Source organism: Gigantopelta aegis, unplaced genomic scaffold (genome assembly GCF_016097555.1).
Source record: "Gigantopelta aegis isolate Gae_Host unplaced genomic scaffold, Gae_host_genome ctg2337_pilon_pilon:::debris, whole genome shotgun sequence".
Classification (NCBI taxonomy): Eukaryota; Metazoa; Mollusca; class Gastropoda; order Neomphalida; family Peltospiridae; genus Gigantopelta; species Gigantopelta aegis.
Genome location: NW_024532899.1, coordinates 2,663 through 29,240, shown reverse-complemented (window position 1 = coordinate 29,240; position 26,578 = coordinate 2,663). Strand labels below are relative to the sequence as shown.

General features: G+C 35.1%; 1 protein-coding gene across 1 annotated transcript in view; it reads left to right on the top strand.

The window, feature by feature from the left end:
* LOC121391403 (hemicentin-1-like) overlaps positions 1 to 26,352 on the top strand; it is a 39,047-nt gene extending 12,695 nt beyond the window's left edge. Inside the window, exons 6-14 of the mRNA XM_041523049.1 lie at positions 244 to 507; positions 3,582 to 3,878; positions 11,331 to 11,978; positions 13,524 to 13,661; positions 15,566 to 15,587; positions 19,317 to 19,363; positions 21,995 to 22,105; positions 22,537 to 22,654; positions 25,682 to 26,352. Of these exons, the coding sequence (XP_041378983.1) occupies positions 244 to 507; positions 3,582 to 3,878; positions 11,331 to 11,978; positions 13,524 to 13,661; positions 15,566 to 15,587; positions 19,317 to 19,363; positions 21,995 to 22,105; positions 22,537 to 22,654; position 25,682 (1,646 nt within the window). The 3' untranslated portion in view covers positions 25,683 to 26,352. The remainder of the gene's footprint in view (positions 1 to 243; positions 508 to 3,581; positions 3,879 to 11,330; positions 11,979 to 13,523; positions 13,662 to 15,565; positions 15,588 to 19,316; positions 19,364 to 21,994; positions 22,106 to 22,536; positions 22,655 to 25,681) is intronic.
* Positions 26,353 to 26,578: the final 226 nt, after the last annotated feature.

Below are 26,578 nucleotides of genomic sequence, written 5' to 3'. Positions count from 1 at the left end.
ACCAGATGACATTGTTCCATGTTGGAGAGTATTGTTCTTTTATCTGTATTGACCAGCTAGTGGGTTATTTTTAAATGGCAAATAAAAATATAACTTTAAAAAAAATAGTTTTCCTTTTCTTTGTGTATTAAGGAAAACTGGATTTATTAATGAAAACCACATACAAATTTGCTGTGACGTATAGTACATTATGTATTAATATTATTATCAAATATTTATTTATTTATTACTTTTGAGTTTCAGATTCCCCCAGAATACAAATAAAGATGTTGACTCCAAACACTCACAAGGAAGGTGATGACCTGGACTTGACCTGCACAGCAGACAGCAATCCCAGTTCACAGCGAGTCAAGTGGATCTATGGAGGACATGAGATCAGTGGTGGAAACTTGAGATTAACAAACCTAAACAGAACTGATCATGGACAGTACAGATGTAATGTAACAGTAGCTGCTGGTTCCTACGGAAATCTGACAAACTCGAGTAACATCCAAGTTGTTGTGAACTGTAAGTATACAGAAACAGATGCATTATTTTTCTAGAGAATGGTTGTAACTCTAATTATTGCCCATATGGTTAAAACTATCTTGGTTCATATCTAACTTATACGTCCTATTAGAGTCCCAAGTGGAACATAACACTTCGACGTTACATGATGATGTCATCATTTGGTGCATTGCAACCTTACAGGACCGTCAACCAAACATATTGAGTGATATATATTAAGACTGATTATTAGTAATAAATAGGATATTAGTAATAAATAGGATATTAAACTCCCTACCATTTTGTGACACTTGAAACTTATTTCATTGGGGACATAAACATGATACGAAATGGAAGCTCGTTTAATGTCTTATAAATGTGCATGAACAGTACAACATACAGTACAACATATAAAGTACTATAACCAGAAAATGTTGCAGGCATTAAATGACCACTTTTAGCTTAAGTTAACCATTTTAACAAAGTCAATGTGTTTCTGGTCATCACCATGTTTGTAGCAGCTCACAATTCATTTTATTTGATCTATTGTATCGTGGATCTTAAATTGTTTCTGAGATATGTTCCATTCATTTTTGACAATTTTGGGATAACTGGGCTTGACCACCAATTTTCAAATGACCATTTGGTCAAGCTTTTGTTTTAGAAAGGGAATTCCATAAGGATTACAAATCTGATTTTAAAAGTGATGACCATTGGACCTTTGCTTTGACCTTATGGATAATGTGATCTTGAAGTAATACTGTATTAAATATTTGGGCCTACATGATGTCTACATAATATAACAAACTGGAGGTACATGTATAATATTGTTCATTAACACGATGCTAAAATGCAGTGTCTGTGCATTGTGTGTAGCATATAGTACATGTATGTTCATGATAAACTATTTTATCAGCATGTAGCCTGGTGCTGGGGTTTAAAATGAAAGTTAACCAATTCAAATATGTCATTTCCTTCCTTTCATTAGTCATATCAATGATTTATTAAGTCTTTAAGAAATGTTTTCAAGGTGTACGGGCATATATATGTAGCTAAAACAGGTCCAGTGGGAATTTGATGTTAATTTTTGGAAGGTTATATTAATAATTATAATCACTATTGTATACAGGTTAATATAATATGTTGGGGGCAGATATAGACATTTTATAGGCGGGGAGAAATGTTTAGTGTGCTAACTACTAGATGTTATGTGACATTTGTTCAAATCCACAACAAAGTTTGCAGTTACTGTCAAAAATGGGGTGTCAAGTAAGGGATGCACTACCACACAGCTTTCTACTAGACTACTGGGTATTGACTATTAACACAAAAGTACATTTCCGGAGAGATGTTCACCATTTTGTTACTGTAAAAGAAGTAGCATATCTTTCAGACTACTAAGTGGGGGTGGTGGCATCCACAAATTATTTAAGCACAAAACGGGGATTGTTTTACCACCTCTCCCCCATGTACACTTTTTGTACATTTCAATACCCCCCCCCCCCCCCCCCCCTCCCCCCCCCCCACACCCCCACCCCCCACCCCCCCCACCCCACCACCCCCCCCCCCCCCCCCCCCCCAACACCCACCCCCACCCCACCACCCCCAACCCACCCCCCCCCCCCCCCCCCCCCCCCACCCCCCCCCTCCCCCAGCATGTACAGGTGTATTTGATCTTACATGGTGCGAAATACATCGGATACAATTAGGAACACGAACTGAATCCACTTACACCAATAAAAGGATTTCAGCAAATACTAGTATGTCATAAAAGTGGTTTCACCCCTAGTACCCCTTGGATCTCTCTCTCTCTCTCTCTCTCTCTCTCTCTCTCTCTCTCTCTCTCTCTCTCTCTCCTCTCTCTCTCTCTCTCTCTCTCTCTGTAACACACTGACATATCTCTGCATAATAGTATAGCTTTGAAACCTTTCAACAACATTTCTTGCAGAGATGTAAGTGGAATTTTCGACATGTATTAATGGCGTACGGTAGAATTGTCCACATGGACAAGGAATATAGTAAAACCAAGAACAGTCTTCTTTCAAGGAAGATACTGTTGTTCTCTGTATTTATTAAGAGCTAGAGGTCATTTGAAGAAACGACTATTCATCTGGTAATGGTCTGAGAAACGAGCCATTCCTTCATAAATATTAAGATGGGCATGATGATACAAGTATATGCATCATGTCATTGATAGCTTTGACTTCAATGCCTCATCTGTTTTCTCTAAACATATTTTCCATCTGTCAGAAATGTCTCCTGGGTGTATTTGGTCTGTTCATGGTGTCTGAGATTTTTCAACTTTTGACTCAAACTCTCCTGTTAGTTGAATGGTGTTTTTTTTTAAATACCATCTAGTACCTGAGATCTGTCAGGCCTACAGCAAACGGAATAATTATTCTGCTCAAGTTCATGGTCGAGGCAACAGCAGATAATGGCTATCATATGTTTTCTTCTCTGAAGCGCCCCAGCAAATTTCAGCATATACATCACCATTGTATTCACTAAGTGTCACCAAAGTTTGCAAATGGACTGTAAGACACCAAGTTTGTGTTGTTTCAAGAAAAAAAAGATAAAATGTTGACTAGAATACTTATATACAAAAGGAAGTTTGCTTCCCAAATTGTTCAGAGAAGGAGCATTACTTTTATTTCCAACTGCTAAAATGGAAACCAAAAATGAGTGGCACTGGTTGGAATGTTCATAACTATTGAGAATAGGTTCAAACACTAATGTAATGTTGTACTTTTATAACACATTATTATTTAACTGTTATTTTAAAATATTAGACACAATGATTTCCTTTATTTATATTTTGTAGATGCTCCTAATGTCACCCTCACTTCTTTGAATTCCACTGAAAATAACTCATCAAGTATAACGTGCTCTGCTGATGGTCGCCCGGGAAACATGAACTTCACAAGTTTCGAACATTATAGGATAAACAGTAGGCAGTTTCGTCCTCCAGTGGAGTGGGGGGAGGATGGAAGCACAGGGCCCCCACCCCATGATCATACGGGACTGTGTACATTTGTGACAAATTATGTTTCAGCTTTCATAGAAAAACAGTAATGTTTGTCATTTCTATTTTGTAGATGCTCCTTATGTGACCTTCCTTTCTTTAAATTCAACTGAAAATTACTCATCAACTTTTACGTGCCCTGCTGATGGTCGCCCGGGCAACATGAACTTCAGACGTTTCAGCCATTACTGGAATGACGTGTTTATCCGGGATGTGTCCGGCACACCTGTTGGACATAATGAAACCAGACTGACATTTAATCGTGCTACATATGAAGACAGTGGGACGTACTACTGTACTGTTGATAATGGAGTTCCAGACAGGTCGGGAACTAAACAACAGACAGCAAGCAGTTATGTCTACATCAGAGGTAATGGTCTTCTAAAGTCGATGTCACTGTACTTAAACCTGTTTATAAAAGTGACCCAAAATATTTATCCATCCTAACTACTTAGTAAGAACATAAAACCACCTGCATTTGCATGCATATATATGAAATGTCATTCGTAGAGAGGTGGTTGTATCAGTTATATTCAGTTATACACATGAAGTTGCGATATGTACGTACTCTTTTGTTATGAATGCTTGGATTGGTCCATCTAACGTCATGTGACTAAAAAACCCACAGATGCTCACAACTACTTTCAACAATTCTTAAATAACAAAACAGATTGTTTCAGATAATTTCTTTATTTAAATTTAATAAAATGAATGTTTATGTTAGTCGTTAATGTTTAATTAATTAGTAAATATTATTTACTGTTTAAAAACTGGCCTTGTGATTTAAAATATGCAGGTGGGTTAAAAATAGCCTACTTAAATCATCTTTTTAGGGTCTAGGTGGGTTGTTTTAACTGACCGCGAAAAAAGCAGCTCATCATTAATATGTTGACTCAATTTTCTGTAGTGCCACCTTCTGACTACTGCAAGCCAGCCGACACACTGTATATCGCATACAGTACATTCACTCATGTTTTCATCTGTTTTGCACATGGCACTGATAGAAATAATAACAGAACACTGATCAAGATGAATCTGGGAGGGGGGTTGGGTTTTGGGGTTTTTAAAAAAAAAAAAAACCTTTATTACTACATATCATTGACAATGCAAAGGTTGGGGTGCCTTGAATTATCGTTTTATACAACAATAATAAAATTATAACACGATTGTGTGTGTACACATGTATAACTAATTGTAGGATAAAGGTTTTATGACAGTTCATATACGTATATAAAAAAGTAATCATATATATGGTAGTTATATTCATTTCATTTGTTGTCATACATTGCACAAGCATATCCATATTTGTTTTGTTTATTAAATGATCTGAGGGTCAAGACGAATAGGTGAAACAAGCATGTGGTGCTGTGCGGGGAACATTCCATCAGCTACTATATAAGGAAACTGTCTTCTTACCGTTATCAGAAAGGAGAAAACGTCACAAACTGTGCATGATGTATAAACTAAAAATAAACTGCGATCCACCTTCTTGACATTACAACTACCGCGTTATGCTGCTGAAATAAATCCTCATCATACACGGAGTACAGATCATCTGCACACATATTTTTGTCAAACAAAACTGTTTTCAAATTCTTTCTTTCCATCCGCCGTTAAACTATGGAACAACACATCAGCTTATATTAGGCATTCTTCATCAGTAAATGGATTTAAAATTCAAATAAAAAATGTTATCCGATTATAAAATCTTACTTTTATAATGGCAATATAATGCAGAAGATATTACATAGCTGACTCTGTTTGGGTAATAGTAACTTAAATGGTCATTGCGGACACCTAATTGAAGACGCTGAACTCTTCTCACACTTTTATCCACTATACAACGTAGTTCCAAATACACATAAATAATAAATAAATTCCAACCCCAGAAAAATAATGCTATATTCAAATAGCAAACATTTTGAGATTAATTAACCAGTCACATTCGTTCACACTCTCTCTCTCTCTCTCTCTCTCTCTCGCTCTCTCGCTCTCTCTCTCTCTCTCTCTCTCTCTCTCTCTCTCTCCTGACATGTAATCTTAAATAATACAAAATGCTTAAAGGTAATAACCTGTTAATCCTCTTTATCTTTTCTTTCTTAACCCTTTCTTTGAGATTAATTAACCAGTCACATTCGTTCTCTCTCTCTCTCTCTCTCTCTCTCTCTCTCTCTCTCTCTCTCTCTCTCTCTCTCTCTCTCTCTCTCTCTCTCTCTCTCTCCTGACATGTAATCTTAAATAATACAAAATGCTTAAAGGTAATAACCTGTTAATCCTCTTTATCTTTTCTTTCTTAACCCTTTCTTTGAGATTAATTAACCAGTCACATTTGTTCTCTCTCTCTCTCTCTCTCTCTCTCTCTCTCTCTCTCTCTCTCTCTCTCTCTCTCTCTCTCTCTCTCTCTCTCTCTCCTGACATGTAATCTTAAATAATACAAAATGCTTAAAGGTAATAACCTGTTAATCCTCTTTATCTTTTCTTTCTTAACCCTTTCTTTGAGATTAATTAACCAGTCACATTCGTTCACACACACTCTCTCTCTCTCTCTCTCTCTCTCTCTCTCTCTCTCTCTCTCTCTCTCTCTCTCTCTCTCTCTCTCTCTCTCTCTCTCCTGACATGTAATCTTAAATAATACAAAATGCTTAAAGGTAATAACCTGTTAATCCTCTTTATCTTTTCTTTCTTAACCCTTTCTTTGAGATTAATTAACCAGTCACATTCGTTCTCTCTCTCTCTCTCTCTCTCTCTCTCTCTCTCTCTCTCTCTCTCTCTCTCTCTCTCTCTCTCTCTCTCTCTCTCTCTCCTGACATGTAATCTTAAATAATACAAAATGCTTAAAGGTAATAACCTGTTAATCCTCTTTATCTTTTCTTTCTTAACCCTTTCTTTGAGATTAATTAACCAGTCACATTTGTTCTCTCTCTCTCTCTCTCTCTCTCTCTCTCTCTCTCTCTCTCTCTCTCTCCTCTCTCTCTCTCTCTCTCTGACATGTAATCTTAAATAATACAAAATGCTTAAAGGTAATAACCTGTTAATCCTCTTTATCTTTTCTTTCTTAACCCTTTCTTTGAGATTAATTAACCAGTCACATTTGTTCTCTCTCTCTCTCTCTCTCTCTCTCTCTCTCTCTCTCTCTCTCTCTCTCTCTCTCTCTCTCTCTCTCTCTCCTGACATGTAATCTTAATAATACAAAATGCTTAAAGGTAATAACCTGTTAATCCTCTTATCTTTTCTTTCTTAACCCTTTCTTTGAGATTAATTAACCAGTCACATTGGTTCTCTCTCTCTCTCTCTCTCTCTCTCTCTCTCTCTCTCTCTCTCTCTCTCTCTCTCTCTCTCTCTCTCTCTCTCTCTCTCTCTCTCTCTCTCTCCTGACATGTAATCTTAAATAATACAAAATGCTTAAAGGTAATAACCTGTTAATCCTCTTTATCTTTTCTTTCTTAACCCTTTCTTTGAGATTAATTAACCAGTCACATTCGTTCTCTCTCTCTCTCTCTCTCTCTCTCTCTCTCTCTCTCTCTCTCTCTCTCTCTCTCTCTCTCTCTCTCTCTCTCTCTCCTGACATGTAATCTTAAATAATAAATGCTTAAAGGTAATAACCTGTTAATCCTCTTTATCTTTTCTTTCTTAACCCTTTCTTTGAGATTAATTAACCAGTCACATTCGTTCTCTCTCTCTCTCTCTCTCTCTCTCTCTCTCTCTCTCTCTCTCTCTCTCTCTCTCTCTCTCTCTCTCTCTCTCTCTCTCTCTCTCTAGTGGCTGTATATTAATCGTGTTTCTGATCGTTCTAAAAATTTGTACTAGGTTAAATTTCATTTTATTTCCTAAATAATTTGTTTTTGGTACGTACGAAATTATTTGAAGACAACATCCAGTTTGGGCTTCTTACAAATATTACGACGACCAGAAACACATTAAATATAGAGACACTGATATTCTAAACAAGAGAATATATTTAATATGTAAGTTTAATCGTAGATATATTTTATTAGTCGGAAACATCTTACAATGCAGCAAACTCAGGAATGTCTTTTTAAAATAGGCCAATCCCCAGGCCACTACTGTTTTTGAACAGAAATAAATATTGTTTAAACCAAACGAGCATATAGGAGAGGAGAAAAAAGGAAAGGGGGAAAAAAGGACATAAAGGAAAGGTTAATTTTTGTATATGAACACCCAAATGGGTTTTTTTTTTTTTTTTTTTTAATTAACTACTTTAAGTGAGTGTCTAATGTAGTAAGAATACTCTTTTTAAAGAAGAAGAACTAAGGAAATGTTTTATTTAACGATGCACTCAACACATGCTATTTACGGTTATATGGCATCGGACATATGGTTAAGGACCACACAGATATTGAGATTCATGGGCTACTCTTTTCGATTAGCAGCAAGGGATCGTCTATATGCATATCCCACATACAGGATATCACATACCACAGCCTTTGATACACCGGTTGTGGAGCACTGGCTGGAACGAGAAATAGCCCAAGGGGCCCACTGACGGGAATCGATCCAAGATCGGTCGCGCATCAGGTTTTGAAGAAGACGAAAAGCAAAATATTAACAATTATGACAGGTGGGGAAAAAATGGAGAGGAGGGATAAAGAGGACGAAATAATAGTTTCTATCCAAATGATGGGTGTGTTATTTGTACGTACAGTGTGTTTTAAAACAAAACAATACATGACTAAAGTTGTAAATTACACCCATTTACTTGTGAACTGGTCTTCTTTTCCTGACAATGTGCATATTTCAATATTTCTGTGATACTTTATTATATTTACACCTTCAATAAAATTTAGAGAATGATTTGTATATTTACAGGGAACATTCTGTTCAGTTTTGCGTCGTGATTCGCTACGCACGTTTCAGAGATTGCTACACAATTTTAAAGCATTAAACAGTAGTTGCTAATCAATTTTTAACTGACTAGAAATACCGCTAATCAAAATTTTGAAAATAAAATGTTCCCTGATTTACAACTATAAATGTACCGTTTCACTATTAAAATAGATCGTTTAATATAATAAAGTGTGGACCTCTAAGTAGTATAACATATATATCTAAATTCAAGGTAGTACCTGTTTTGATCTCAAACCAGTTTTTAAAGTTTATCCACAACGGTCTTGTGTGATAACAAGTGAAGAATAAATATTCTAGCGATTCCGATGAAAATACATGGTCATTGTCAGATGAAAAAGTCTTTTTCGGCAAATATTCTCAATTGACAACAATGGCAGAATGTCGCAATAATTTTCAGGAATTGATAGCTGATTGAAAGGAAGGAAATGTTTTATTTAACGACGCACTCAACACATTTTATTTACGGTTATATGGCATCAGACATATGGTTAAGGACTACACAGATACTGCGAGAGGAAACCCGCTGTCTCCACGTCATGGGCTACTCTTTTCGATTAGCAGCAAGGGATCTTTTATATGCGCCATCCCACAGACAGGATAGTACATACCACGGCCTTTGTTACACCAGTTGTGGAGCATTGGCTGGAACGAGAAATAGCCCAATGGGTCCACCGACGGGGATCGATCCTAGACCGACCGCGCATCAAGCGAACGCTTTACCACTGGGCTACGTCCCGCCCCTGATAGCTGATTGTGACAGCTAATTTGTTGGTAAATTTGACCGACAACAACGAAAATCACGAAATATGAATCATAGATCGTTTCAAGAAACAAATTCTGGTCAGAAAAACAGCTATTGGAAATACTGGCCATCTGGGCACAAGTAAACATGGCTTTATTGATTTTTTGCCTGATTTTAATTAACACTAACTCTAAAATATAAAAATTAGAAAAACCCACATATGAATATTATTTTATGTATTTATAAAAATGTCAAGTGAAAATATGTGAGTAAACGTTAAACATTTGTACCCGCTTCAACGTGATTTTTGTCAAAACGTAATCCAGTAGTCAGAAGGTTAAATCTATTCATTGGATACTTCCCATTTATCTAAATTATGTCTTAAATTCTTCTGCATGTTGAAGTTACACTTGGACAATATTTGCACTCCAGATAAAACTTACATACATGTACACTGCATAAAACAGTGAGTTCCTGATGGATATATATGCAGGAGGTTAATTTTTAAGAATACCACCAGGATGTCTTACAGGACTCGTACTGTCGGTAGCCAAATTAGCCATTGGCTAATGTTTACAAAACAAAATGGCAAATAAAATTTGCAAGTGGCTACAATTTTGGCTAAGCCATTTTCTATCTTCTAATGTGAACAAATGGTAACCGTTACATTATCTATCTGACACCTGAAACATAATAATAATACCAAATATTCAGTTAGTATAATAGAGATCTCGCGACCGGTAATGAGAAACGGTGTCATCCAGAATACAGTGTAATGATGTTTAATTACTTATTTTAATAATCACGGTTATTAATTTTAAGTGTACGTGTTAAACATGCATGTAAGAAAAGATCTGTAGCTTGATATTCTAACTTTGTGAAGTCATGAACCAAAGTAATTAAACACTGGTCAACAATGCATGTTAATGTCAATATACATGCTTGTTCGGGTCCAAACGATAAGTATAGGTTATCCCAACCTGTCAGTGTGAATATATAGATCACGCTTCATAGTCAACTGAGATCGCATGTGTCAAGATACATGGTTGCGGACATTAACAATAAGATTATACACAAGTAAATATTGTTGTAAATGTGTCAAAAACAACAAAACAATAGTTGTTTGCATCAATGCATGAATACTTAACTGCAGCTTCGTATATTTCCTTTGTCTTTCTTAATTTCGCACCCATGATCAAGAGCACAGATGCAAAACATGATCTTGAGAAATGAGCATGCAGTATTTATACAATTCAATCCAATCCATTTATTTTTTCTTATGCCTTACGGCACATACGAATAAAATAATGCACATTTAAATCGGAAACAATAGTTTGGTAAGATGGTAAATATTATAACAATAACGGTAACTACAATACAGTACCATAATTATAAGACATAATGGTAAATACTTTTTGTACATACATGTAGATATATATGTATAGGACGATTGATTCTAGTGGGGGACACAGTAGGCTAGAGTATAGTTACAATAAAGTTCTATGCTTAGCTGTAGCAGCATAAATAAATTTACAGATAGTGTTAATAACTTTGACGCTAGGGTTGCGTAATAATTGGATAAGTTTAAAAATTAAGGGGTTAATATAATAATATTTCTTTATGTATTTCACACGCAATTCAATAAACAATGGACAAACGAGTATATTAACTAGCGTCTCATGTACCAGCTTCGGGCTTGAAACTGAACCCGAAGCTGGTACACGAGACGCTAGTTTTGCTCTTCAAATTTTCATCACAAACACATTAAAGTCAGGAAAACGCTTGTATTGTGCCTTTGTTTGCCCATCTTTTTTGTAATGAAAATAGATGTCACTGGATTAGCTCCAACTCAAAACAGTGACATGTCCATCCTTTGCATAGCCAGTGACTTAGTAAAGAAAAGTCTTTTGTGGACGTTTGTCATATCGTTTAACTCACAGCATTTAATTTTAAAGCTACCTCTTTCAGTTGAAAATTCATGCGTTCTTCAATAGATTAATGAATTAATTTGGCTCCAGGGACATCGATCATTCTCTATAATTTCATCATTATCACCAGCCACAGCAAGTCTTCAAACTAAACACACCACCTGTTCAGGCGGGATTCAATTTTTATGATGTAATTTCCGAAGAATACTGCTATATTTTTTCATGTAGAACAAATAATAAAAACCTAATTTGTTTCTTTTTTCTTTCTTTTTGTTTTCATTTGTAGCAACACCAAAGATTACTAAGGAAACTGAGCTTCATATTCCTGTGGGTGCAGAAATTGGAAAACCAGCAATACTACAGAAAACTGTGTTTTCCAAACCAGATGATATTAGTTTCAATTGGAACAGATCTGATAGCAAGTCAACCTTTAATTATACAAATATTGAGCCAGAAAACATTACTCTGGAAATATATGGTAAAACAGTAAAGGACTCAGGCTACAGAATCACGCTCAATATCACCTCATTCTCACCGAATGACACAGGAACCTACACGCTGAATGTCTGTAATGATGTTGGATGTTCTCAGTTTTCTGTAAAGCTGACAGCAGCAGGACCACCTCTTCCTCCAAAAGAGTTCCAACAAGAAGGGGAATCATCTCACACAGTAAAGTTGTCATGGCTATCTAACTATCCAGGCGGAAATTACAAACAAAGATTTGTCTTGGAGTACAAACTCCAAAGTGAGTCTGAATGGACACTTAAATGGACCAGTGACTGGTTTGAAGATTTACATCAAGATCAGAAAATGTTTTACAACATCACAAACCTCGAGGCTAGCCAGGTGTATGACATTAGACTGTCAGCTGAGAATGAACGCCCAAAAAACAATGTTAGTGACTTTGTCAACATAACAGCAATGACAGCAAAAGGTACATAAATGTGTGTGTGCATTTGTGTGCATACATACACATGCAGTTTCAACAATTACATAATGCACAATTGGGCCATTATCTTAACCAACTCCCCATTTATAGACAGAACCACATACCAGCCGTTTTGCCAGTTTGTTTGTTGCAGGAGTTTATTGTGTGTAAGAATATTACACCATGAGACCGTGTAGCAGTCAAGTGGTATAAATCTTGCACACTGTAAACGAGTGCAATAAATAACATTACAAAACACGTGGTATGTGGTTCTGTATTTGTTACATACCACCTTTCTATATTACAGTTAACAAAAGTTTAATTAAATAACACAACTTACTTTGGGTGGGAAGTTAGTTGAATATTATGGAATTGAAAGAACGCTGAGACATGATTTCATTCAGTTGAACAGGTACTATGCATGTGAGATTTTGTATCACACATACAGGTATGTTCAATAAAATGTTTTTAATTGCACAGTTAGAATTTTCTTTGTTACTATAGTAAGATTAAATGGGTATGTAATAAAATGTTTTGTTACACTAACACCCTTTTTTCAGAGGCACCAGCATTATCATCCCCTTGTGATAAGTCATTAAAAAGGATGTAGCATATTGCCTGTACATGAATGTCATACAACATCTCTGCTTTACCGACTTCATTTCTGATCCAATTTTCATGAACTCTGAAATAGGATCATGATACCATGAACAATAGCTTAAGTTCACCTTTCGCCTCCTGTGTCAAAGGTCAAGGTCACTGTTAACGATATAACTAGAGGATTCGTCACAAGTGTTACAAATATGTAAAATATCAACTGAGTTTTAATTGAATTACTTTTGTGTTTAGCTAAATGCTAAAGTTTTGCTTTTAGCTTCATTTCTCACAAACTAAATCGTAGATGGGTGAAACTTGTATAGTTTTCCCTATGGATGTTCATCACAAAGCACATGAAAAGAATTATCAATTAATTAAGTATTTTTAATTAAAATGTATTTCCTTTTTGCTCAATGTTAAAGTTTACGTTTAGATCAGGGGCCTTATTCACTAAACTGTCGCAACTTTGCGATCTCGCAGTGCAATGTTAAAAGACTTGCAAAGAGGATGCTTCATTGTCTAGCAGAGCCTAGAGACCTTTGTGAATAAGGCCCCAGTTCCTCACTAACTGTAAGTCTTACATCAATGAAACTTGATTTACAGTTTCACCTATGGATGTTCATCATAGAAAAGAATTAAAAATTAAACATTTTTATCAAAATACTTTTGCATTTAATTGAAGATTAAAGTTTTGTGTTTAGCTCCATTTCTCACAAACTATAAGTCAAAGATCGATGAAACTTTTATTTAATACGTGTTCCTATAGATGTTTGATCATCACAAGGCATGTGAAAACAATAAAACAATTTTTTTTTTTAGATGAACCTCTCTATGGATACAACTATAAGTGACACTGAATAAGTTTATTGTAGAAGAGACATTTAATTCTGAGGAATTCTTGTTTGCAATATTTATTAGAGTTGTTATTAAAATGTAATATTTCTCATATGACAGAGGCTGAGAAACTAACTGGATCTGGTTTTGGGATTGGCGCAGCTGTTGGAGGTGCTGTTGGTTCTGTTGCTGTGGTTGGCGTTATAGTGGTGCTGGTTGTGTTCTTTGTACGACGATCACGATTATCAAGCAAAAACAGTAAGATTTTGTGATGCTTATGTGATTTTGATTGGTATGTACATGCACAGTAACTTTAGTAAGTGATCTGTGCAGAGTAAAAGGTGGTGGACACTTAATAGAAATTCATTCTAGAATTAAAATGGAGGATTACTTTAAAACATATACTCTGGAGTTTAACCTTTTTGTATATTAATATTTATCGACTTAATTAAACACAAAATATTATTTTCACGTTATTTCTGTATAGCTACAAGTAAATAAATGTAACTGCATATAAATGCCACAAGATCTTCCTGGTTGAACTGAGGGTCATATGATTATGCACTCTTAATTTTTATTTGTTTTTACATTTCAATATACATTTAACACATTCACCTCAACATTCTATCACTGAAAGGCGTGGTGTTACTTTTAAAAAATCACTTGTTTGGAAAGCTGGGTGGGATTTGGCTCAGTTGGTGGTAAGTTTGCCTGAAGTGCTTGAATTTTAGTGTTTTTCGTATTATATTGAATGTCCAAAATGTAATGTTTGTAAATTAACCAAAAGGTTGTTTTTGATAATAATATTGTGATTTGCAATGGACATCGTAGCGACATCAATTTATATCCCTTTAAATCGACATTAGTTAATTAATACCCACTTTAATACGAATTGTCATTCCATATCAAACAGTTTGGATACACGAATTACAAACTAAAACACCACAGGACTTAATAACAATGTTTTATGTAATGTAAACATATCTTAATCACTTAGTAACACTATAAATATAAAATGTTAGATCATTCAGTAATCTTGTCTTTATAGTAATTTAACAAAATTGCTAAGATAAGCATTTATGCACAATTATTATTATCTTTTTCTACTCGAAATGTGACTTTGTACTTTAAAATTTCAATATGTTCAGTTAGTGGTCTAATGTCTGTTTTCACGGCTATTTTTCTATGCATTAACATGGTGTGCATTTGGGATTTAAAATAAAATTGACTTGCCATGTCATGTCAGCACTTTGACTTGCCTGTCCAATTTTTAAGTCGTCCGAATTTTATTTATTTAAAGATACCACCTCCCACTAGAAACTGTACACACCACTCGCACACACACACACACACACACACACACTCCAGATACTGTCGATATGGACCTGAAATAGACTTACTGAAGAGTCATTCTTGTGAATGTGACAGACGCATATTTATGTTCCCCATGCAAATTTCAACGATGTTGGAAACCTGCAGTTGCCAAATTTATATACTGTTGCACAGTCGTCGCATAAACCAAAACAGGCTCCCCGACAACACAGCGAACTGCACGATACAAACTTTTCAAACCTGTGTTATCGAGGGTTTTTTAATTTAATTTCATTTTATTGTTAAATTAGATTACTGTCATATAAACAATTGCAACACCTTATTTTCAAAAGATGTAAACATTCGGACACAATGGGTATGCTACTTGGGCAATTCTAAAAACCTAATTGGAATTCCAAAAAGAGAGACCTATTCTGATCAGCTCGGACTGGATTCCAACACTTCCGGAAACAAAGATGGCAGATTTACGCAATGCTCCAAAAATAAAGATGGAGCTATTTTCAACAACCACATAGCGTTTTTGTTTCAATTTTGCTTTTATTAATAATACGCAGGCTCGTAGCCAGGATTTTGAGAGTTGAGCACACCAATGAAGTTGCATGCTGGAAAAAAAAATCTGGCACGAGTTGTTTAGGGGGGTCCGGGGCCATATTGAAAAGAAAAAAAAACACTGGTAGGGATTTTTGTTCAGGTGGGACCTGGGAATATAAAACCAAATTTGTTTTTACTTCCGCAAAAAACTGCAACCTTCAAAAAAATTAATGTAACTGCCTGGACCATTGAATTATAATCTTTGGTTTCACCACTAACAAACATGTTTATCCTTACAGATAATAATCTAGCAACAACCACGTAAGCAAATTATTTACTTACTTATTAATTAATTTATTTACTTACCTTTTATTTACCTATTTACTTCTTAGAATTTAATTATATTTCGATATTCGTAGATTATTTTGGTATTTGTGGTTCTTACTTTTGATTTGATGTATATATGGGACATATATATATATATATATATATATATATATATGTTTTATTTCTCGATGTTTGCCAACCAATGTTTTTAAAGATTTTGGCTTATTTTTTCGGTATATCCCTGTCAATCCTTGCTTTCTTTCTTTATTTTCTACTTTTTTTCGATCTGTGAAATACATTTATTTTTGTTCTTTAATTTTTTTGACAAAGTTCAAATTTTTTTTGCTGACGCACCTGGTTAGAATTATCTCATTCAGTCGTGTTTGAAATATTTTTAAAAGAAAATATCTGCACATGCTAATTTTTACAGCTACAAATTTGTATCGCTGTGATAGGAATCCCTGCCACCAGTGAGACCGAGGATATGCTCACCTTTTCAGCGTCGGTGCATTCATCGCAAATGGTTTACTCAATGAGCTCTGTCGTGAATCTAGTTTTGATTTACTTTCAAGAATCCTCTTTCGATCTATTTAGGAAGGATGTATCTGCTTCGTTGTCAAGGAAACTCGTCAACATCCATTCTCAGCTGTTCCTCGTCTTGAAAGACACCGGATAAAAATTGAGGGAACCAACCAGATCTGTGGTTTTGCTGTCATTTCATTGGCTGGAGCTTGGTAACAGTCGGTTATGTTGTAGATACGAGGAATGACCCTTAGGACTGTGAATCCAAAAACAGTGCAGGTGGTGTACTGACGATTATCTCAAGCATAGTTTCACAAAACGAAGCCGTCACTCAGTGGTAGCTGCAGATATTCTAATAGTCTTGTAATAGTCATCAGTACAAGTGGTACCAGTCGTTGAAGTTGCATTCGCCTGTACTGTCCCTTGAAGCTGGATATAGTGCCGGCAGTCGAGTGGTTGAATTAGTGGCTAGTCGTGGTGGTGGTGGTGGTAGTGAATTTTAGTAGTGACAGTTTGGTGATTGTGTAGTGATATGTAGTGGAATTGTCTATGAGGTTGCATGATTTTGTATTTTCTGTCATTTCATCATGTAGCTTATGTTTGTTAAAGCGTGCAAATGATGCCGTTCATCCATGTTTTTTAGTCTGGGATTGAACCCGTTCATCCACGTACCATTCACGTAAAGTTTCTTAAAACAGCTAGGTTTCGCGATTTTCCTATCACTAGCGGTTTTATTTGCTACCAGAGCCGTCTGGGATGGTGTACATAAAAAATCGTCATTCTGTACTAATGATTGTTTGGTCCCCGGTTATCGATCGTCGTTCAGAGACTTCGATCAAAATTAACAAATGTAACCAATAAATTAAAAAAATGTACCCAATTCATCGGTGTTGTAACACATCTTTTAAGGCGTAATTCTTGATAATGTCAATGGCTTCGGTTGGCCTTGTTAAACAAAACAACTGTTTGTCAAATAGTACTCACTGGTAATTCTGAAATAAGATGTCTATATGCTGTTTATCTCGACTCTAACCTCTGCAGCCACCCTGTTAGAATACGCGAAGTCGGAAATGTTTAGTTATTTACCAACCTACCTACCTGGCTTTATCTATGCTCAGAATATCATCATCTATAGGGACATTTTGAGCACGGGCATTGCTGAACCATAAGAATAATGCGCTTCCAAATCGGGTCTTGCCAATTTCAGGAGTCGGGCCGGTCGACATTTTCACAATTCTCACAACTTTCCGTTTAAGTAGAAAATCGCCAACTGTCCTTCGTTTTACAGGATAAGACCACCTACGCTGAAAAGTGAGTGGCTATATCTTGTTGACTTTTAGTTGAATTATCTTCGAGTACTGAATTATTTCTCTTTTTTATCGCGTCTAATACGATACGTTTTTGCTTTAAATCCATTCTGCTGTAATAAAATGCGTTACCGGTGTCGTCGTATTTATGCCAAAGCTAAATAGCAACTTAACATGAGGCCATGGTCGAAATATGCTTGAGCATAATAAAACTTACCTAAAGTTTGTTTATTAATTAAACTTGAGTCGTTGCTGCCAGCACTTAAAAGACCCGACGTAACAATCCGCGATTGAAATAATGAATCTAATACACCCCTCTGTCACGTGATCACTATAGCGGCTGTTCTTTCTATACCAAGTGTTGATTAGACACAAACACCGCGCCTGCCTAAACAATTCTAGCACTTGGCCTCAGACCACAATTAATTTCGCTATATGTTTCTATATAGCCTTAGTGGCTATAACATTTTTATTAATATCAGCAGGCCCGTGAGGTTTTGTATGTACCATTGCCAGCATGGGGGACACATACCCTGAAAAGGACAACCACTGTTGTCCAGCTCTTTCTCCTAGCATATTGGTTTAAACAGACACACCCTCTAAACCAGGCCGGAGTACACCCATTTTACACAAAAAGGACTAGTTTTGCAGTTGGCCGGAAGTACAAGTGGTTGTAGTCAATGTGGTGATGTTACAGTATGTTTACAAACTACATGCTATCCCCTGCCACTTCAGTCAAATAGTTGCCACTTCATAGCTGTCTGCCATGAAATAATCACAGTCAAACAGCAGACTACTTGCGCGGTCAAATTTCCGGATTTTGGACAACCAAATGGGAAGATAACTGTAATCTGTAGCCATTTACATCCGTTAATTGCTACACAATAAACAAAAACAGATTCAGTGTGTACTGCCAGTGTACAACGGTGTTAGGATCGCTAGTAATTATGTCACTATAATCAACTTTGTGACCAGACCATTGGCGGCAAAATCGAGGGAATTATAATGGCTAAATGGAGTTCGGTTCAAAAACGTCGTTGGCGGATGGCGGATACCGAGGGTGGCGTTATATCGAGGGAAATAAACATGAATCAAAACGGTACTTTAAAGAAAGTTGGCAGGTGGCGAGGTTAGCGTTAAATAGTTGGGGTAATAAATCGAGTAGTACACTGTACATACATATATATACATCTATCTATCTATCTATCTATCTATCTATATAATGATATATATATATATAGTATATATATATAGTTATATATATATATATATATATATATATATATATATATACATATATATATATATATATTGTTTTATGGTCTTTTTGTTTGTGGCTATTTTTTAAAGATTTTGACTTGTTTTTTCTTAATCCCTGTCAATTCTTTCTTTCTTTCTTTATTTTCTACTTATTTTTCTTGTTATTATTATAATTTTTTATTATTTTATAACGCAGTTTTTGAAAATATGTTCTGTGTTAATGACTAAGAATTGTGTGTTTGAAATATATTTAAAAGAAACACACCTGCACATGCTAATTTATACAGCTATTAATTTGGTGTGATATGAAGGGTGTCACCAGTGAGACAGGATATGCTCACCTTTCGCAAACACATGATATCATCACTAGTTTAACAGTGATTCTTGAGTGGATGTCATCACAGATGTATTTAGTTCAATGAACTCTGTCTTGTGCTAGTTTTGATTTAGTAGTCAGTTAGTGGCAGTCCTCTTTGATCTGTGTAGAAATGATGTATTATCCAGTAAAGTATCTAGTAGGGTGGGTGGCTGTTGGTAGTAGTACACGTTGCACTTGATAGTGGTCACGGAATCAACCACAATGTTGCGGTTTTGTTGTTCAGATTTGATTAATAACAGATACTTAATGTTGTAGATACGAAGGCATAACTCTTAGGACTGTCGCCGCAGAAAACAGTACAGGTCTGTATTTAAATTATCTAGATTATTGTTAGTAGTAGTAGTAGTAGTATTAGTAGTAGTAGAAGTAATAGTAGTAGTAGTAATAGTAGTACTACTACTACTACTACTACTACTACTACTACTACTACTACTACTACTACTACTACTACTACTAGTAGTAGTAGTAGTAGTAGTACTACTAGTAGTACTAGTACTACTACAACTACCACTACAACTACCACTATCGTGTTAGGGAGTCATTAAACATGTATTCTAATAGTACTAGTAATAGCAAGTGGTAGTAGTAGTAGTTGTGGTGGTGGTGGTGGTGTTGGTGGTAGTAGTAGTAGTAGTGGTGGTGGTGGTGATGGTAGTAGTAGTAGTAATAGTAGTCAAACTACTAAGTAGCTGATGATAATGTATAGTATAAATAGAACTTTTGTGCTTCTATACTTGACAGTGGTAAAAGCGCTCGCTTGATGCACTGTCAGTCTGGGATTGATCCCCGTCAGTGAGTCCATTTGGGCTATCTCTCATTCCAGACAGTGCACCACTACTGGTATATCAAAGGCCGTGGTATTTGCTACCCTGTCTGTGGGATGGTCTATATATATATATATATATATATATATATATATATATATATATATATATATATATATATATATATATATATATATATATATATATATATACATATACATATATCTCTAATCCTTTGCTACTAATGAAACATAAATGTAGCGGGTTTCCCCTCTAAGACTACAGGTCATAATTACCAAATGTTTGAGATCCAATAGCCAATTATTAATAAATCATCTAGATTGGTCTCATTAAATAAAACAAACTTTATAATATAATTAAATAGTTCTAATGGTAATATAACTATTCGCAGTCTATATGTCTGTCGTCTGTCTGTTTATCTGTTTATCTAGCATATCCGTTTGTCAGCCTGTCTGTCTAGTTATTTACCTACTTACCTACCTACCTGCATACCTATATCTATGCTTACTCTATACCCTGTATGTGGGATGGTGCATATAAAATATCCTTTGCTACTAATGAAAAAAGAAATGTAGCGGGTTTCCTCTCTAAGACTACAGGTCAAAATTACCAAATGTTTGACATCCAATAGCCAATGATTAAAGACATACTGTCACAGATTTAAGGACCTTATTTCTTTTTTAACAAATAATAAATACAAATTACATTAATTTTTACAGACCAAATCTAAATATTGCATCACTTTAACTACATCATGTTGGAGTAAAATCCATGTCAATCCTCTCAGCAATGTTAGTTTTTGAATTATGGACCATTGCCATAGTTCATTTATTTTTACAAAATATCATTAATAAGTGGAGTATGGTGGTTACGTAGATGGTTGAATAAAGTACCTTTAGGGACAAATCAAATATATATATTTTTAAGTAATACTTTGTTAAGCCATGAAACAAATCAATGTGTTCAAGTGGTCTTATTAAACAAAACACAGTTTATAATATAAATAGTACTCATGGTAATATAACTAATGGCAGTCTGTCTGTCTGTCTGTCTGTGGTCTTATTAAACAAAACAAAGTTTATAATATAAATAGTACTCATGGTAATATAACTAATGGCAGTCTGTCTGTCTGTGGTCTTATTAAACAAAACAAAGTTTATAATATAAATAGTACTCATGGTAATATAACTAATGGCAGTCTGTCTGTCTGTCTGTCTGTCTGTGGTCTTATTAAACAAAACAAAGTTTATAATATAAATAGTACTCATGGTAATATAACTAATGGCAGTCTGTCTGTCTGTCTGTCTGTGGTCTTATTAAACAAAACAAAGTTTATAATATAAATAGTACTCATGGTCATATAACTAATGGCAGTCTGTCTGTCTGTCTGTCTGTCTGTGGTCTTATTAAACAAAACAAAGTTTACAATATAAATAGTATTCATGGTAATATAACTAATGGCAGTCTGTCTGTCTGTCTGTCTGTCTGTGGTCTTATTAAACAAAACAAAGTTTACAATATAAATAATACTCATGGTAATATAACTAATGGCAGACTGTCTGTCTGTCTGTCTGTGGTCTTATTAAACAAAACAAAGTTTATAATATAAATAGTACTCATGGTAATATAACTAATGGCAGTCTGTCAGTCTGTCTGTGGTCTTATTAAACAAAACAAAGTTTATAATATAAATAGTACTCATGGTAACATAACTAATGGCAGTCTGTCTGTATGTCTGTGGTCTTATTAAACAAAACAAAGTTTACAATATAAATAGTACTCATGGTAATATAACTAATGGCAGTCTATCTGTCTGTCTGTCTGTGGTCTTATTAAACAAACCGAAGTTTACAATATAAATATTACTCATGGTAATATAACTAATGGCAGTATGTCTGTCTGTCTGTGGTCTTATTAAACGAAACAAAGTTTATAATATAAATAGTACTCATGGTAATATAACTAATGACAGTCTGTCTGTCTGTCTGTCTATGTATCTACCTAGCGTGTCCGTTTGTCAGCCTGCCTGTCTAGATATATACCTACCTACCTACCTGCCTACGTACCTACCTACTTACCTATCCAGCTCTATGCTTAATCTCTCTATCCATCTATCCATACACCCACTGATCCCTCCATCTATCTCAGATGATGCACCACAGACCGGAGATTCTGACCGCACGTATGAAGGTCTTCAAGAACGGAGAGATTCGGCACAATACTCCAAACTCACCATGTATCAAAATCTACACAGCTCTGGTAAATATTTAAAATACTCTTAGTCCATATACATCAGTAATTTATATAAGCGAGTAAACGTGTTGTCATGGGTTATAGCATTATTTGTTGTTATTATGGTAGTATTAGTGGTTGTAGTTGTGATGGTGATGGCAGTAGTAGTAGTAGTATTAGTAGTAGGATTACTGGTAGGATTAGTAGTTCATGATGATGTGGTATAAATAGTGGCGGTAATAAAATTATTACTAAATGTAATACAACTACACTAAGTATTTGATCTATCTTTCTACCTACCTACCTGCCTGTCTGTCTCTGTTTATTGTTTATCTAGCTGTTTATCGCCCAATATATCTACCCACCTACCCATCCATTCATTTGTCCATCTGCTTGTTCATTCATCCACCTTGCCGTTCATTCATACATCCATAATACCTCCATATATCTCTGTTCAGATGATGCACCACAGACCGGAGATTCTGACCGCACGTATGAAGGACTTCAAGAACGGAGAGACTCGGCACAATACTCCAAACTCACCGTGTATCAAAATCTACACAGCTCTGGTAAATAGTAAGTATATACTTAGTCCATACTGTTAATGTCAGACGTATTCGTTAGTGACTAACATCAGTGACTTAAAGCAGTAAAAGAGTGAAACACGTGCTACTTATTTTGTTGTTTAGCTTGTGTCTTCGCTAATATCACGTGTATCAAAATCTACACAAATCTGGTAAATAATGCATATAGCTCTAGTCCATACTGTTAATGCCAGATGTATTCGTTAGTAACTACCATCAGTGACTTATAGGTAGTACTAAACCAAATAACTTCCGGCTGGGTCAAAGTTCGAGGTGCACCCAACTTTTGATAGAGAAGTGAACACCACAAGTCCTGTGATTGGTTATAAATGTGAGTGTGTTGGTTGTAAAAAATAATAGTTTCATCTGGGTAAAAAAAATGTGCAATTTTATTTCATCTAGTACCAGTGTGTCAAGTAGCCTTGTGCTTGAAACATGTATGGGGTACCTGTAAAAAAAAGTACTCGAATTTTGTGCGAAACTAGGGTAGTCATAGACGCTACCCGTTATCTCAGAAACGAGCAGCTTGACCCCCATTTTTTTCTGATTCACTTTAAGTGTAAGGGGTGGTAGTATTTATATCCGTGGCGTTTATGTCGGTTGATAAGTTGCAGGTAGGAGTTTTAGCCACATATGTTACTATTGTCGTCTATGGGATTTGATTTGGTAGTATACACCCTATAGCACATATTCAGTGCATAATAAAAAATATTATGATTTTGTCATTTTATTTAATTAAACTATACTGGTTGATTAATTAGCCATCACTCGATCATGCAAGTTCACAATGACCTTGACCTTGACAATAATCTCTGTACATGGCTCTGAATGGAGTTTTAATCAAAGTTAGCACTGAAGAAAAGTTGGTTTTGGCCTATAATTCATACTGTAAAGATTTCAATAATTTGTTTTTACATGGTATTTGACTTGCCATATACAACTGCTCTTAAATATGGTATTATATATAGGCAACCTGAACTAAGATTTTAATAGCAATTTATTTTTATATTAAAAATAGCATGTGCCAATAGTGGGTTAATGTCTTTAGTTTCCATTAACATTGTTAATTTTTTATGTATGAAATTCTGAAAACTCAAATTTGTAAAGAACTTGATTTTTATTGTCATTTTGACATATTTATAGGGTGCTAAGTTATATTTTAGACAAATTTGTAGTTTTATGCAAAATGTAAAGTAAATTTGAAGAAAAACTTTACCAAAAACATAATTAAATTTGTTGTCACTATTGTGCCTTCTGTTCTTATTTGTACATAACAATAAGGTTGTTAAACATATACTTAGATCTCCAGATCATTTTTTTTTTTAAATAATCACTTAGTTAGCTCTCATGAAAAGCATTTTGAGTTTATACTAGATTCAGAACCAATTTTTTCAGATTTGATTATCTGCCTTGGATTAAGTTGATAATTTATTTTATTGTTAAAGCTGTATTACCTAATGTTACTAGCTAAATAAAATGCTGGATTACAGATTGTAGGAATACATCTAATGTACATATTGTATTCATCCGGATTAGATAATAATGCAAGAAAATAGATGTTCAGGTAATTTTGTCATTTAAAAATAGTTTTTTTCAGTAATTAATCAAAAATAAATGTGTTAAAGCTGCATGATTATTCCAGATATCACAACTATTAAAACCTCCAACTACAGTAGGCTATAAATAAAATATAGTCAGGAATATTGGTGGCTGCCAATAGTTTTGATGGTTCATTATGAAAATCAGCATGGCCGATGTTTTTGAAATTCCCACACCTGGTAACTTGAAGACACCCACACCCAGCATACAGGATTTCCTCCCAACACTAATGTTCAGGACCTTAAGTCATTACTTCATACAGGTACAGTCATGTTTGTGTTTCCTTCCTCAGACAGTGTATTTTTTTAATACTGATTTTTCTTTGATGTGCCTGTTAAGGTCTTCATAATCTAGGGGTCAATCAAGTGCATGTGTTTTAATTGAATTCTTTAAAGGGGTAGAGGTACTCTGACTATCTCTGTTGTCTCTACATATATACCTGAGTACACACACCCAACTGAAAGTAAATATCTTCAGGAGTTTTATTTTAAAACATTTTATTGTTTAATATGACATATTGCATTTGTACAAAACGATATGCAATATATATGCTTTTTGAGGTGTACATTATATTAGGTTGCACTGTAGAAACAACAGTTTCAGTGAGGTTGTCAGTTTATGTCAGAATACACCAGATCCTGGTTGTCATAAAGACACATAGCTGGACACTTTTTGAAAAATGTATGTTATCAGTATAGGTAGTACTAAACCAAATAACTTCCGGCTGGGTCAAAGTTCGAGGTGCACCCAACTTTTGATAGAGAAGTGAACACCACAAGTCCTGTGATTGGTTATAAATGTGAGTGTGTTGGTTGTAAAAAATAATAATTTCATCTGTGTAAACAAAATGTGCAATTTTATTTCATCTAGTACCAATGTGTCAAGTAGCCTTGTGCTTGAAACATGTATGGGGTACCTGTAAAAAAAAGTACTCGAATTTCTGTGCGAAACTAGGGTAGTCATAGACGCTACCCGTTATCTCAGAAACGAGCAGCTTGACCCCCATTTTTTTCTGATTCACTTTAAGTGTAAGGGGTGGTAGTATTTATATCCGTGGCGTTTATGTCGGTTGATACGTTGCAGGTAGGAGTTTTAGCCACATATGTTACTATTGTCGTCTATGGGATTTGATTTGGTAGTATACACCCTAAAGCAGTAAAAGAGTGAAACATGCTTATTTTGTTGTACAACTTGTGTCTTCGCTAATGTCACGTTACATATCTGGCAAATTTTACGTCTGTTTTTTCGTAACTTCGCATAAGATGGCATTAGATATAAGTATGCTAATTTTCTGTACACTTTGAATATTATAAATAAAATTCTCAACTACCAATTAGTTGAAATAAAGGAATATTAGGAGAGGGGTAATAGAATTATTTACCATTTTGGAATTATTTAATAAACATGTACTTTTTTTCAGATGCGAAGTACAGCAACTTGAGAAGTTTATCTACATAACGATGTAAAGAAGGCCCACGATTTAGTGTTATAATAGAGCTTGATAGTGATATGTGTGTATGAGAGACAGAGAGAGAGAAAGAGAGAGAGAGAAAGAGAGAGACAGAGACAGAGATAGAGAGAGAGAGAGAGAGAGAGAGAGAGAGAGAGAGAGAGAGAGAGAGAGAGAGAGAGAGAGAGAGGGGCGTCAGTAGATGTTATATGTGTACTGTGATGTTTCATTATTCAAAGACACAAAATACAATTTATTCACGGGATAGAGTTTGTGGGAAGGTCGAACAGATCTATTTCACATACAGAAAATATATTTGCACAAGTATGCCGAATGTCGAACTTCAAATGGAGGTGTTTTCTCATCGCTTGGATTTTCGTCAGTCTCTCTCTCATTTAAATTTAATTTGAAATTATCGAATTGATCGAATTTAATTACAACGAAAAGTACACTAGTAAAAATACAGCTAGTTTCTTTTTATTTCGTTTTCATTTGTACTTTTTCTTGGGGATTCACGTGTCAGGCAACGGCTTATGCTGGGTGCATCAATTATTTGGCATATGGTTGGACTATAAGATGGTTAAAATGATATATTATTTGTATACACATATTGTTTTCTGTAATAAAGTCCTTAATGTGTGCCCATGTGTCCTTGTCTTTATTAAACAAACGTGTATGTATTTATTTATAAGTTTAATTCTACACAAGTGCTGCGTGCTGAATCTTGAGTTTTTCTTCCGAATTAAACAACATGCCCGAATGTAGATAGCGTTTAATGATGTTTGCATTACTGAAAACAGATATGTAAATACAACACCCATAATCACAGTCATGAAGTAGGTGAATCGCTGTGTATGTGATCCATTG